At 37.4% G+C, this 15,579-nt stretch overlaps 1 protein-coding gene across 4 annotated transcripts in view; it reads left to right on the plus strand.

Annotated features, from left to right (window-relative positions):
- The window catches only part of TRAPPC8 (trafficking protein particle complex subunit 8), a 52,931-nt gene that overhangs the window by 22,946 nt on the left and 14,406 nt on the right, over window positions 1-15,579 (plus strand). For all 4 annotated transcript variants that reach the window (XM_042029101.1, XM_042029102.1, XM_042029103.1 and 1 more), the window contains 13 exons: window positions 1,122-1,253; window positions 3,255-3,479; window positions 4,504-4,612; window positions 5,358-5,552; window positions 5,740-5,870; window positions 6,994-7,068; window positions 7,780-7,906; window positions 8,950-9,107; window positions 9,901-10,343; window positions 12,685-12,832; window positions 14,114-14,210; window positions 14,667-14,735; window positions 14,852-14,892. In XM_042029101.1, coding sequence (XP_041885035.1) covers window positions 1,122-1,253; window positions 3,255-3,479; window positions 4,504-4,612; window positions 5,358-5,552; window positions 5,740-5,870; window positions 6,994-7,068; window positions 7,780-7,906; window positions 8,950-9,107; window positions 9,901-10,343; window positions 12,685-12,832; window positions 14,114-14,210; window positions 14,667-14,735; window positions 14,852-14,892 — 1,950 coding nt within the window. The remainder of the gene's footprint in view (window positions 1-1,121; window positions 1,254-3,254; window positions 3,480-4,503; window positions 4,613-5,357; window positions 5,553-5,739; window positions 5,871-6,993; window positions 7,069-7,779; window positions 7,907-8,949; window positions 9,108-9,900; window positions 10,344-12,684; window positions 12,833-14,113; window positions 14,211-14,666; window positions 14,736-14,851; window positions 14,893-15,579) is intronic.

A 15,579-nucleotide genomic window follows, 5' to 3' on the forward strand; every position in this document is an offset into this window, starting at 1 on the left:
GAATCGTTAGAGCCTTACTGTGTAAGTGAAACCCTACACTTCTGTGATATTAATTGGTGGAAATTAAACATGGAATCAGCTTCTAACCCAGAAATTGTCTTGCTTGAAAAGGAGTGAAGAAAAGTGTAATACCAGTAATAGTATAGCATCTCCTTTGTAGCTTGGAGAGAAGTGTAACTGGTAGTTCTGACTTAGTTGCCAGCTGCACCAAATGTGGTGCTTCTGAGACTTTCCTGGGACAGATTAAGCGTGGAATAAATCTGTTTAGTTGTGTAATTTTCTTTCTCAAGTGTTTCTCTAGCTTCATTCTTGCCCTTTCAGCTTAAGCTTGCTACCAGTGCTTATGAGAGCAGCCTAAGATATTTAAGCAAGGGATTTAAATACTACTAGCTCTGCACAATCGTTTTATAACTTGAAATTGCATGTAGTATGCCTGTGGTGCATTTTGGTAGTTGCAAGGAGAATCTTCACAGGATACTGCATTGGTGTCTGAGTATATTTGTAGTCAAGATATATACTTGAACATCACTGATAGCATGGAGTCCAGTTGTGGTAAAATGAAGTAGATTCTGTTCTTACTGGTTAAAGTAATATAGCTGAGTCTTGGCAGGAGAAGAAAAGGGCGTAATAGAAAGAAATTGTACATTATTAAGAAATCAATAGGTTCAAAAGGCTCATGTGATAAAAGTTCACGAAGTTTCATTGCTCCCTCTATTTTTCTGTCATCCTGTTAGAGGTCTTGTTTTTTGGTTCTAGCCTTAGTATCTGCAGGGGGAGGGAGGGGAAAGGTAGGAGAGTGCTTCAGAGGTGCTGGTGTTTGAAACCGTAGCTTGAGTAACTGAAAAAGCAGAAAATATTTCTTTTGTTATTCATACTGAAACATGTTCATATATTCTTCACTAGAAGAAATAAGAACATGATGGTATTGAACACTATTGAAAAATACTTTTAGTCTTATTTTTATATGCTCACATACGTATATAATGTTTGCATATAAAAGAATCTTTGGCTTCACAGAACTCTTACAACTTACTGTCCCTCTTACCATTAAAACAAGGCCACTGTTGCCTTTTATGTTTTTATTCAACTCAGGCTAATTCTTCTTTTTTCCTTTTAAACAGGATTCAGATCTCCGCAGTGCACTCCTGTTGGAGCAGGCAGCCCATTGTTTTATAAACATGAGAAGTCCCATGGTTAGAAAGTTTGCGTTTCATATGATATTGGCTGGCCACAGGTTTAGTAAAGCAGGCCAGGTAAGTATTATCTTTCCACATGGAAAATATGCCTGGTATTTGATACTTTGAAAAACATGTTAAGTGTGTCATTAGTCCGGAAGAAGATTCTTGGCTTCTAACACTTCTGTGTTAGTCAGCAGTATTCTGTTCTGTAATCTTCTGAAAATGACTTCTGCGTTGATAGCCTTAGCCTTTTACTTCTGTTTTTGAAGTAATGCTGAAGATTGCTGACTTGCAGCTAAAGTGATATGTGTTTTCATTTCTGAGTCTCATTTTATGCACAGTAACATACAAGGCTTTTTTGGGCAAAGGAATATTTTCACTCTTGAGGTAAGAGTGACTTGTGGGAGAGAATTATTTGTTAAACTCAGTTTATTAGAATAATAGCAAAATTTAGATACTTGTTTTTCCTGGTGCCTTAAATACATGCTCTTTATTGGAGGTGCAGGTGCATGAACAGTTACTGCGCAACAAACCAAAGCATCTCTGTGGCTGTTAGACTTAAGCAACAGTTAAACCAATACAGATCAGATTGTTTTTACTCCCATTCACATGCCTTTCCAGGCAGCTCTAAGTGTGGTAGATAAACTTCGTTGGACAGAACTTCTGTGCTTTTTTTTTGCATTAGTTGCAGGATGCATTCTGTAAAGATAGCTTGTGCTTGATTCCTGCTGAGCTTGTTATTGCAAGACATAATACAGGAGAACCAAGGCATCAAAATTCTGTTTACAACAAAGCCCCGTGGTCTTGGCTGGGGATTTTCTCCCACCCTACCCAGTCTCAGTCTCACTGTCCTGGTAAGGACTAAAAAAAGTATTTTTGCATTGTTGGCTTCTGTGATGTGAAGAATAGTAGGAGTACTTCTCCCCCTCCTTGGTTTTCTTCATTCAGTAGTTTTCTTGTCTGTTATTATGACAGGATAGTACTGATAGGGAGCTATTGATCAATTTTTATTTATTTATTCTTTTATATCTTGTTCCTTTCTCTGGGAAAGTGAATGCATTTTGAAAAGTTTTGACTTGGTGTAACAGCTCTCTTTGTTGTTTGTGTCTGATATTTGTAGGGATTTTGGTTTCCAATAAATACTTTTACAGTGTTATAGGCAATGTAGCTTATTTTTTTTTCATATCCTTAGAGGTACCAAAATATAAAATGCTACTGAAGAGAAATCAGCCAGGCTGTTTAGCTGCAGACCATAATACCATATTTTAAAGTGTCACTAGTATGTGCCAGTGTTAAGGATTTACTGCTTGTACTCTGCTGTCATCACCGTACCAGTGTGAACATATATTAGGTTTTTCCCTCCCCCCCCATTACTGCTGTAAGTAAGGGAATGCTGTTGCCATTTTTTAGAAGCTGAGACTTAGCTGTACAGTGAATGTCTATACAGGTGTTCAATACCTAGACTTGGGATTGAATGCCTGGGTCCTGATGTACGTACAGGAAAGGAACTGTGGAGCTGATTGGCATCGGACCATCCATCTCCCAGTGGCTGATCTGATTGGTAGTTTTTCTTGTATATACTGCAGGACTCTGTTTTGTTGGTTTGCTTGGCATGGATTTTTGTCCCAGCTATGTCTACTGATCAACAGTTGGCTGAAACTGTCACGCTGAAAGTTCAGTTTGAGTGGAATGAAACGTGTTAAATCCAGTTTATGTCCAGACATATCTTGGCAGCAGAGCTCTGTAGACTTTAGCAGTCAGTCCTAAAGGAACCTCACTGTTCTAAAAGTAGTCTTTTCTTTTTATTTGCTTTTTTAACTTACTGCCTGTTACTCTAGTCTTTAGAAAATGTGAACTTCATCTAGAGGCTGGGCTCTGTACTGTAGGAACAAACACTTCTGTGCTTAGGTTAGTATTGACCAGATTCTGTGAGGCACAGTTCTGAAACATTACACTTTGCATAGTGGTGGGAGATGGTAAAAACTACTTTTCTGACTTACTGTTCAGTCTTCCTAAATTTATAATTACAGTCAGTGGATAATGGGATTATTTGAGAAATGAACCTTTCTCTTGCAGAAGAAACATGCCTTACGTTGCTACTGTCAAGCCATGCAGGTTTACAAAGGGAAAGGCTGGTCTCTCGCAGAAGACCACATTAACTTCACCATTGGTCGTCAGTCCTTTACGCTTCGTCAGCTGGACAATGCTGTGTCTGCCTTCAGGCATATTTTGATCAATGACAGTAAACAGCCTCCAGCTCAGCAAGGAGCTTTTTTAAGAGAATATCTCTATGTCTATAAGGTAAATTACTTGCTTGTCTCTGTTTCTTGAGTAATAAGTGATTTTATTACCACTAATTTTCTGTTAAATCATTAAATGATTTCCTGTTTTATCTGCCTTGTTCCAGGGTTGGTTTTTTTTTTTAATCTAGTTGATGTGTTCAATTTTTTACTTCAGACTTCAAAAGCCCACATATGCTGCATCTCATATGTGCAGTACTTTCACAGATGGATATTATGATGGGTTATTAGTACAGTAATGTAATAGATGTGTTTTTATTACAATAAAGTGAAGTCTTCTTTTTGGGGGTCATGGCTGAATTGTAGTTGCGGTAAGTTTTATCATTTTTTAGAGGAAATGGATCTGTTCTGTTTTGATGAATTTATAATGATTTGGGGGGCTTTTGATAATACATCTTTAATAAAGACAAGGTAGCTCTGTCACCATCCATGTAGTGAATTTCATTCTTTAATAAGGATAAAATTTGATGAATCAAGTGACTCACTGAGTTGTGTTTAAGTTCATGAGTGATTCTGGATTGAATTATACCATATGCGTTATGGGGTGTTTAGTGCTGATATTGCCACACGATATGCAGCCATGTAGATACTGTCTTTTAAAGCTTATGAACAGAATTTCTGTGGTGTTTAAGTTATGGCAGACCTTACTCAAAGGCTGGTGTTTGAGTCCACGGCTCAGCTTGGTGAGAGTCTCATTTAATGGTGGTGGGATAGTGAATATAGTTTATCAAATTCTGAGTTAGAGAGTCAAGCTTTGCATCAAATAAGGCTTGTAATAGCAACGCAGCCACAGTAATGATTAGATTTCAGGGCTAAAATAATTATTCTCCTTTGCCCATAAAGATTTCACTATCTTTAAACTTCTGTTGAAGAAAAAAAAAATCTATGTCAAAGAGTTAATTGAAATTATTTATTCCATCTTAAAAGTACTCCCTGTTCAAACATTGAGTGTTTTTAACTTGGCCTCCTTATCATTCAGCCATTGGTAGGTAGTGTACATGACACTCTTGTTTTCTTTGCTCCAGAATGCAACTCAGCTGTCACCTGATGGTCCCTTACCACAGCTTCCTTTACCATATATTAACAGCTCAGCAACTCGTGTTTTCTTTGGGCATGATCGACGACCAGCAGAAGGTTAGAAAATGATATGTAAACAGTTTCAAGTCCCTTTTTTAAGGAACCAAAATACATGCAAGAGTTGGTGTCATTTAAAAAAAACTCTGTCGTTATGTAAAACTAAAATGACTGGGTAACTTAAAAATATTTTAAAAGAAAAGCTTGAGCTTAGTATCTACTTGCTGGATGTTTTCAGACTTCCTGTGTAAATATGAAATCTGTGTTTGTGGTTGTGCTGACTGCCACTGTTTTTCATACCTGGAAAGCGTCAATGCAAGTTTGTAATGAACTTCATGAAAGGGGTTATTATTGCTGGAGCAAATACTGGACACTAGTGGCAGTGCTAGAAATTAGCTTTACAGTTAACTTCCTCTTGGATGAAATATTTGAAACACTCTGATTCCTAAATGTAAAGAAGGCTGAGTGGAAATTCTTATATAAACCAGGGCTATACTGTGGGGTTGTAGTCTGTCATAAAATAAAAATGATCTGTAGCCTGAGTATACCATGTAGCATGCTAAAATCTTGGAATGCCATGCTATCCAAATTGAACTATACTCAAATTATTCTCAGTGTTGTCTTCCATGTGTGTATTTCAAAATGTCTTGCAATTCACTCTTCTAAATCAATTGTAGCATAAGAATGCTAGTGACCTAGAACTTAAAGTATCTTAAGAATAGTTACCAAACTGCCAGTGCGGCCCTCTGGTGCAGCTGTTGCACGTTGCTGTTCTCGCTTTCTAAGACTGCCTTTCTCTCTCCAGGTGAAAAGCAGGCAGCCACGCATGTAAGCCTGGATCAGGAGTATGACTCGGAATCATCACAACAGTGGAAGGAACTCGAGGAGCAGGTTGTGTCTGTGATAAATAAAGGAACAATACCTTCAAACTTTCAACCAACACAGTTCTGTTTAAATCGCTACTCAGATAACTCCAAATTTCCACTTGCTGTGATAGAAGGTAAAGTTAAAATTTTTACACTTCAGAAATAAACTGAGTTAGATAAATTTGTATAATATTTCCCCTTATTATAGATTTGAACTGACATTCTTGTCAAGTTGTTTGTACATAAATACTCTGAGATAGGTGAGCCTTCAGACTGTAATGGGGAAAGCCTGTTATTATTTTTCTTGCACTTTTTTAATAGAACCAATAACTGTAGAAGTGTCCTTCCGAAACCCTCTGAAAGTTCCACTCCTTTTGACTGACCTTTCATTGCTGTGGAAGTTTCAACCTAAAGAGTTCGGTGCAAAGCATGACGGTGAAACAAAAGAGCGGGTAAGGAAAGCTTCATCCTTTTCCACCCCAAACAGCTGCAGGTATGGAAAGAAAAAGACAAGAAAAGAAGTAGCTACTGAAATTCTTTTCATTTTCAAAATTCCACAGTATGAAAACATTTAAGTATAAACATTAAACATGAAGGTTTAAGTGTAAACTAAGAAAAAAGACAAGAAAAAAAGTAGCTATGGAAATTCTTTTCATTTTAGCTAGATTTCCCTGGATCTGTAGGGTACAAAGCAGCCAAGTTAACAAACAAATTGTAACGTGTATCGTAAAGCTGAATGCAAAACAAAATACTTCCAAGATTTCATTGTACGTGTACTACATCTATTTTGAGTCACACTAGACTTGACCTGCAAATATGAGTGTCAATAGGTAGATTATCAAATACTCTATTCTATTTGAGCTACTGTACATTTGAGTGCATAGTGAAATGTGTGTTCTGAGAAATGGTGCTCGTATAACATAGGAACATCCTGGTATCTTGATTAGAAGAGAAATTAAAATTTATTGTATTAAAAATTAATGTTTTGAATACTTTAGATGAGCTATTGTACTACTGTTTAACTTAATGCTTCAATTAATGCTGCTGAAAGCTCTAATGGACTGTTCTCACATGTATGTTTTAAAGGTTTTAGTATGTTCTAATACTGAATATTACAGGAAATTCATAAATAATTTGTTTCCCTGGCCAAAACATTTGGAACACAGTGATCTCTAAAGGTTCTGCAAGTATTTACCAGAGTTATAAACATGGTTCCACATAGTTTAAGTCTCAAGGCTTACCCTACACTTTCCGTTCTGTCCTGATCTGAACTGCTACTTTAATGGTGTGATAAATACTTCTGTGAATATCAGTGAAACTGACTGGGAATGGTTCCAATTTATAGTCCTAAATCTTAAATTTCTCTAAAGTAAATGTTTACTGAGCTCTCAAGCTGCTTTTTTAATTCATAAATGCTTAGAAGCTGGGCATGCAGCACTTGCTTGTTCTAACTGTTCGGAAATTTGTATGATTTTTTTTCCCTTGAACACTTTAGGAAGGGTATTGGAAATATTATTTATGGCACTTTTTCTGCTTAGGAGTAATAGTATCTAAAGAGCTGTTTGTTCTTTTCAGGGTACGTGTGATGAAGATATGGTAGGAACTGAAGCAATAGCAGAATTCTTAATTAATAGTGAGGAGACAAAAGTGGTAAGTACTATGCTTTGTTTTAAAAATAGTTTTTTCAGTGTTGAACTTTAGTGTGCGTTTCAAACCTGTTATGATTTGAACTTAATGCTAAACTAACAGAATACATGACTGAATCAGAGGTTCCAGTACCTCATATATCTTATCACTGTGCTTAAATGTGACAGGACCAGAGGCAGTGGGCACAAGAGGCTCCACCTGAACATCAGGAAACACTTATTTATAACTTTATTTATAACACTTACTTATTTTGTAAATGTGATGGCGTTTGAGCACTTGGCACCAGGCTGTCCAGAGAGTTTGTGGAGTATCCATCTTTGGAGATGTTAAGAGCCCTTTGGATGTGGTCCTGGGCAGCTGGCTCTAAATGGCCCTGCTTGAGCAGGCAAGTTGGGCACGATGACCTCCAGAAGTCCATGAAGTTCATTCCAGCTTCAAGCATTCTGTGATCCTGCCCCTGTTAATCACAGTAGAAGTTAGCTTTAAGGATTTTTTCCTAACATAATGAACATTTCTCAGCTGTGAACTGGTTTGGTAAATTCTGTGTATATGAAATGCTGATTCTAGTAAATGATCTGTATTTACTGTTGCAGTTACATCTGACACACCTATAAAGTAAATGTAGCTGTGAGTGTGTTTAGCAATTGGACAGTTAAATGTAATAGTACTTCTTTCTAGTAGCAACAACAACAAAAATTTAACATATCTCCACAGGCAAGACTAAAGCTCTTTCCCCATCAAACAGGGGAGCTACATATTCTGGGAGTCGTTTATAATCTTGGCACGGTTCAAGGTGCTGTGTCATTAGATGGGATAGATCCTTCTATTGGATTACAGACAGGTAAGTGTATTATTATCTTAAATTGTGTGTTTTTGGAAGGAGGAGACATGGCTTCTGCAGGGTAGAACTAAATTCTAGTGTTTGACTACCATGATGCAAGGCTTTCCATCAGGTAGGGACGTAGAAATAAGAGAACTGAAACGGGAAAAGAACAAATTGTCTCTTTTAGGAATCCCATGAAGCATGGGATCCATGGAAGCATGCCCGATCCATACTTTATTGCTCCTTTTAAATCTGTTGAAATTTTGAAACCAGTAAAAAATCAAAATGTAAATATTCCATCTATGCCATGATGAATCTATAAGGACTCTCATTGACTCTCTTGCCATTCATTTTTCTTCTGCATCCTTTTGCTTTGTTAACTTTCAACTTTTGTTTAAATGTTGCACTGAAGTTCTTTTTATAGATTCCCAAATTTAAATTTGGCTGATACAGGTTTTTTTTTAGCATCTTGAATTTCCTTTACATTAATCTATAAATGGACAATTAATTGCATGCTACTTGATCTGTTTTGTTGAGTCATTCATCTGAAACTGCCTCCCACATGGAGACTTTAGTTGTTGGATGAAATGGAGATTAAAACGTGTGAAAGTGTCTGAAAGAAATAGAAGCTTGTTTATCTAGAGGCTGGAAACGTTTTGAATAAAAACGATTTGGAGAGTGGTTGCTGTCTTTAAAGGAAATAATCCTTTAAGTGACTTTTCCAGCCTGGCAGAAACTGGGAAAGGAAACGAATGCATCAACTTCATGCACTGTGTCTGCCAGTTCCCTTCCAGTTGTAGTCAAACTATTGAAGGGCAGAGTAAGTCCACAGCAATGGATAACTGGGTGTTGGAACTTGAACTAGCCGTGTGTTATGTGACTGTAAGCTTTGAATAGTTCTTTGTTAGTGAGGCTGCTTAACCAATGAACACTGCATGTGCCCAGTAACAAAAATCAAAATGACTTTTGAGATTGGATTGGGAGCTTTGGATCATTTCTTGGAGGCAAAGTTAGGAATTAAAAAACACAACTAAACAAAAGTTTTAAAAATTTTTTTTCAGGAAAGTTTGTTTCCAATGGGTTATCTGTACGAGGACGACAAGATTTAGAAATCCAAGGACCTCGACTTAATAACACAAAAGAGGAAAAAACATCGATTAAATATGGACCTGATCGACGTTTAGATCCCATTATTACAGAAGAAATGCCTTTGTTGGAGGTGTGTAGCTACTTCCTGTTGGCAGTTTTGACAAAATAGCTAAATGCAGTTTGTAAATGTAATTCTAACAATGAAGGCTTGGATTTTGTTAATGCCTAAATCTTTCCAGGTAATTTGTGATCAGTGACAAACTTGTGTGGGTTTTTTCCAATTGAAGCTTGAAGCCTCAAAATTAGTATCCTTCTGAAACTGCTGTATTCCCTTTAGAATTTTAGTTGCCAATAGCTTTGGTAGCCAGATTTTAAGGTGAGCAGGGAACACGCAAAGAAGCTTTTTTCAGTTTGCTTGCCATTCATATAGAGTAGTTATTCCTGCTGGTTAATTAAAACATAGTGCTTTTCTCTTCTAGGGTTATTAAAATGGTCTTGCTAAGTGGTTAACGACAGGCCCCTATAGAGTGGGATAGATCAGCTAGGAGGGACTGCAGTGATCATCCAGTCCAGCTGCCTCACCCAGTTACAATATGTTAATGGCTTTGTCCAGATGCCTCTTGAACAGTGACAGGCTCAGGGCATCAACCTCCTCTCTAGGAAGCCTATTCCACTGTTTGACCACCCTCTCCATATAGAAACACATCTTAATGTCCAGTCTAAACCTCCCCTCGTGCAGCTTTGAGCCATTCCCGTGTGTTTGGTCACTAGATTTCAGGACAAAGAGATCTGCACCTCCTTCTTCACTTCCCCTCAGGAAGCTCTAGGCAGCAGTATGGTTAGTGTTAATGGTTGTTTTCTTGAGCATTCCTAACTTAGCTCAGTGTTGAGGTTTTTATTTTTCCCTTTTCTCTCCCATATAGGTGTTCTTTATAAATTTTCCTACTGGGCTTCTCTGTGGAGAAATCAGAAAAGCATACGTAGAATTTGTGAATGTAAGCAAGTGTCCTCTTACTGCACTGAAGGTCGTGTCCAAGCATCCAGAATTTTTCACTTTTGGTGGGAATACTGCTGTTCTAACACCACTAAGTCCTTCAGCCTCTGAGAACTGTAGTGCTTACAAGACTGTTGTGACAGATCCTACCTCTGTGCGAACAGCACTGCTGTCTTCAGCTTCTTCTGCAGACTTTGGGATTGGCACGGGAGGTTCACCTGAAGTAATACAGGTTCCGCTTCCTGATGCTGTTCTTCTTCCTGGGGCTTCAGTGCAGCTGCCAATGTGGTTACGGGGACCAGACGAAGAAGGTGTTCATGAAATTAACTTCTTGTTTTACTATGAAAGTATTAAAAAACACTCAAAAATGTGGTAAGTTTTTCTAATCTACCTTTTCTGTCATACTTATTAGACACATTATAAACATTGTAATGTTAGAAGTAAATATTACTGAATTTCTCTCAATCACTGTGATGATGTGAAAATGGCCTGTTATCTGCTATTCTAAGCAATATTTTTTCTACTATATGATCTAATTTCCATATGAAATTTTGTAGCCTTCAGTGCTTCCATTGAAGTAGTAATGGGCTAATGGAATTCAGATAGCTTAATGATATCTGTGTAATACAAACTTAGTTCATATTTAGTTCGTCTGGAACCACATCTTTCTGAGGCATACGGTGAAAAGTCGTAACCTAATTTCTTTCTACATTTTATAAAACAAAATCTTGTCTACCTTGAATAAAAGATTTTGTTCTTAGTTAAAATTTGGTTAGTAATTGTATTGTGATGAAATTTGTTCTCTTTGGAGGGGTTAAATACCAAGTTTGACTTGCAGGCTGTTGTGTAGTTTCTTTTTGGACTATAGTTTCTTGAGAGAGTGCACAGGCAAGTTTGACACCACAAGCTAAAAAAGCCCCAAGAAATTCATTCACCGCTTCCTGTGGGCAGGCAGGTTTTCAGGAAAGGAGGGCTCCACCATGTGTAATGATTTCTTCGGAAGATGTGTCATCAGGCCCTGCTTTTTCCTTCTCCCTAGTTTTATTGCTGAGCATGACACCATATGGAATATCCCTTTGATCAGCTGGGGACACAGCTGTCCCAGTGTGTCCCCTCCCACCCTTTTGTGCAACCCCAGCCTGCTTGCTGGTGGGGGTGCGGTGAGGAGCAGAAAAGGCCTTGATCCTGTGCTAGCCCTGCTCAGCAATAACAAAAACATTCCTGTGTAAATACTATTTCTAGCACAAATCCAGAATGTGGCCACTTACCAGCTACTGTGAAGAAAATTGACTGTCCCAGCCTAAACCCTCACGCTTGATGTCTGTACCAGGGTTACTTCAGATAAGCTCTAGTAAGATGGACTGAATATCTTCTTGTGGGTGAAGCTTGTTTTCCAGGCTAGTTCTGAGAGAAAAACAAAGTTCATGTACCGTGAGACTGGTTTGCAGTGTAAACCAAAGCAGAGTAAGTTGAAGATGGTTGAGAGTGGATCAGTAGCATATTATCAAAACTGAAGTCATGCAAATGCACTCTTGATTTAGATTTTTCCGTAGCTTCTGAAATACCGAAGTTAGCATTTCATTTGGCTCTAAGCTAGTCTGCAGGAATAGAGAACTTGTCCCCCTACAACTCATAGCATTCAGAAACGGAGGTGTTTGAGAGATGGAAGAGGGTTGTTTGAGAAATGTACTTACTCCCTATGGTATGTAACTTTTGAGGGGAACTTAAGGGAGCTGCTCTGGTTTAGCAGTGCTCTTTGTTGACTGAGCATAACTTTTAAATGTTTAAAAAATGGTATAATTTGTGCCACTTGAAAGCTATATGGGCATCCGTATATCTGAATATTAACTGCAAAACTTTAAAGTTTCTTCTCCAGTTGCGACATTGTGAAGTAGAGTTTAGGAAGCCACTGATTTTTCCCTCCCAAAAACAAGTGTCACATGATGTTTCAGCATATTTAGTAGGTAATGCATATCAAACTTTAACATGCTTCTAAAATGTTTCCATGTGGAAGTTACAGTAACTAAAAGCTTCTACATGGGAAAACCTCATGTCTTTTGATGGTGTCTAAGAATGGAATTGTACTCATCTTTAGAAAAACAGGAAGATAACTTTCACAAAGGGTCTGCTGTCCCCTGGAAAAAGGCAGGGTAGCAGTGGTTTGGTTCTCTTTTATTGCCTTTTCAGGAGAATTTATTGAATGCGGTGGTATCCTAGTGCTTTTTAGTAAATACTTATAGCAAGAGATGAGATTAAATAGTGGTCTTGCTATGGCTAATTTACTCAAAAACTATTTTCCAAGGCATTTCGTGGCATTAAATAGCTTAATGCTATCTGTGTGCCAGTATGTGTCTGTTTACTTTCACTCTGCCAGTTGTCTTCCATCTGAAATAGTTCTGATGTATTTTTCCTCACAGTAACACGTGACCCTTTTTCTCTAATGTTTCACACTGGCTAAGAGACTGTGTGTTTGAAGAGCACCTACCCATGCAGCAAGATGGTTAAAAATAAAGTAGGTTTGATAGGGTATCTTCAGTGAAAAGTGTATCTTTGGTGGTTGAAACAAATAAATTGTCTAATGGTCCTAATACTGACAAACATAAAAGCTAAATTTCTTGATGTCATGGTCTGGACAGTCCTGGTTGTTCAAAATGTTGTCTTTTTCTTTCTTTTTTTCTTTTCTTTTCTCTCCTCCCCTTCCTCCCTTTCCTAGTCATAGAGTATTAAGGCACACTGCAGTTATTTGTACCAGCCGGTCTCTGCACATTCGGGCTACTGTCTGCCGAAGTAATGCACTTGGGGATGAAGAAGGCAGAGGGGACAACATGTTGCTGTTTGTGGATGTAGAAAATATCAATACTGTAAGTTCTTATTTTTATTAATAATAATACTGTCCTGAAGCTCAGCAGATGTGAGTCACCACTGGAACCAACACTCAAGTAAAAGGTTTTTCTACAGTAACTTTGCAAACACTAAATAAACCTTGCATATTTGTTCATTTCAATTGCTGTTGGAAAGAGTATTAAGTTATACCTCAACTCTCTGGAAGTCTCCTATACTAATCATATTGCAAGACTACAGTTCAGAGTGTTTTTAGGAAGATTTATTCCAAATCGATGAATGTTCTTGATCGCAACTTCCCAGATTGTCTCATTCAGAACTACCTGTGTCCTCTGCAACCTTTCAGTGAAAACACTAGTAGAATTAGTGGTAATGTCAAAGTCAAAATTTAAGCTCCAATTTGAAGGAAGTTTCTGTGTTTACATTTATCACCAAGCTATAAAGACATTTTTGCTAATATAATCCAAATACAGATATGTCTGTTGTGATCTGTTGACTTACTAAAGCAGATGAAAATACTCAGTTTTTCATACCATGCTAATTTAAATTTACTTATTTTTTTGATAAAGCTGCTCCCATTTTTTCAGTCACAAAGCAAGGTAACTGAATTGTCTGTTCATAGAATTCATAGACACTTAGTTGGTAATGGAACTGCTGAGCTGATTTGTCATTTTCTTTTAAAGGTGTGTACATTCTGGTTTTTTTCTTCATTTACTGAATATTGTCCACTCCTTTAGGGAGGGAGGAATGTTTTTATAAAGGACTTACCAAGTTAACAATATGAGGCTTAGTTTTCCACTACTACCTCACTCTTTACAAGAAAGGAAGCCAACTCCGAAAGAAACTTTTTATTGTGTCTATATGTAAACCCAAAATAAATAGATCTTGAGTTTCTAGGATTTATGACATAATAATCAATGCTCCTGAAGTAATCCTAGAAACTAAGTAGCTTTGTGGACAGTGTTCTGCATTGGAGTTAAAAAGCCTTGTTTTTGTTAAAGTCGTTCTTAATCTAAAATACTAGCTTGTGGATCTTTTTCTGGGGGATCCTTATTTCCTCTTTGTGTGGCTTTGTTTACTGGAATTGGAAGTTGCTGTGATCTGGGACTGTTGCTTTACTTTACAGTGGGTCTTCAATCTTTCCTTGTCTCTAAGTATTGTGTGTTATGAATGGTGTGAATAATGAGTTAAATTAAGATTCTAACAGTGCCACCTTGCAGTGAACACTTGCTGTGGAATGTAGCACATCACATCACAATTGTGATTTATTTTCTTTGACATAACTTTTGTCTCTTCCTTAGAGTGAGACGGGTGTTAAGGAATTTCATATAGTGCAAGTTTCAAGCAATAGCAAGCACTGGAAGCTTCAAAAATCTGTTAACATCTCTGGAGACAAAGGTGTGTATTTTTATGACCAAAATGATGGCAAGTCTAGCTTCTGCCTGATAAAAGCAGTTTAAAGAATCTTATAAGGAGCTGAATTTGGCTTTCAGAATAATTAATACCCAAGAACTTGGTCCATTTCAAACATACTAAAGCCCTTCTTTTGTCCGTGTTTCAGGAAACGTATATTTACAGTTAACTTATTCAGACTTAATTAATTTTAAAAACAAGCTTAATTAACAGCTGCATTATTTCTGTGATGTACTGAAATCCATGTCTGGGGTGGCTGATAGCTTTCCTCACAAGAAATACAGTTGTGTTGTGTTGTGTGCAGTTGTTATGACTGATTAGCTGTGCTTGTGTGTCGTCAGTGTGTTTCCTATTTGTAAATGTTCAAGACTGACTTTTGTCTAAGGGATCCTGATGATGCTGAGGGTGAAAAACAAATCTTGCCACCTTTTTTTTTTTCAGATACTAAACTCACTAGCAGAGAGAGAGCAAAGTTATGTTTTAAAGCAGTGAGATGCAAAAACTCAGAAGGTAGGTTCTTTCCTGAATGTGGTAACTTTTTGAGAAAAATACTCTTTTGGATACTGTATGCTGAAGTTGTGACTTCTCATGATGCTAAAATGGTGCTTTCTCTTTTTATCCCTTAGAAAATTACACATTTGCAGATATTGTCTTTGGAAATGAACAGGTAGGTGAATGGGTACAGCAGCATATTTTGTCTTGTGCAAGGTGTCCCTCTCTTGTGAAAGGACAAAGAGGTGGTAAGGTAACCTAGGCTAGCATATAGTCAGGAATATTAGGATCCCAGCTCCACAGTTGAACTACTTTGGGATCACATTGCAGTGCTAGCTTTTTTTCCTAATGCTTTTCCTCCTTTTCAGCTCTTTGGAGTAGTTATTTTTAAATATATCCCAGCCCTCTAGTTTTCTAGTAGAGGTCTGCAGATATCAGATTCTTGTTCTTAATTACACTTGTACTAAGACAGGTTAAAAATTCTAATTACAGCTTACTTGAAAAACTGGAAAACTAATGGATGTTGGTCCCAGAATTTCAAAACTACTATAGGAGGTTGCAGTCAGTTCAAGAAGTCTGTTTGATTTTTCTAGAAGTTTAGGATTTTAGACTACCACACTCCTCTAATACTTTTAAACATACAGGTATTGAATAATCCTTTCAGCAAATGATCTTGGTACAGCAAGTGCTTTTCCAAAACCTGAGGAAAGTAGGCTCCTTGCATTAGATCAGCAATCTGTGTAGTGGATTTAGTCAGCTGAATGTCAGATCGCTTATTTTATGGTGAACGTACATCTTTCCTGTGTGTATTCAGCTTTTAAAAGCCAAAGAAAACCTATTCACTACCGTTTTATTTCATAAG

The sequence above is a fragment of the Corvus kubaryi genome, unplaced genomic scaffold (assembly GCF_017639235.1).
Source record: "Corvus kubaryi isolate FWS band 111438036 unplaced genomic scaffold, C.kubaryi_AGA036_p1.0 37312, whole genome shotgun sequence".
Lineage (NCBI taxonomy): Eukaryota > Metazoa > Chordata > Aves > Passeriformes > Corvidae > Corvus > Corvus kubaryi.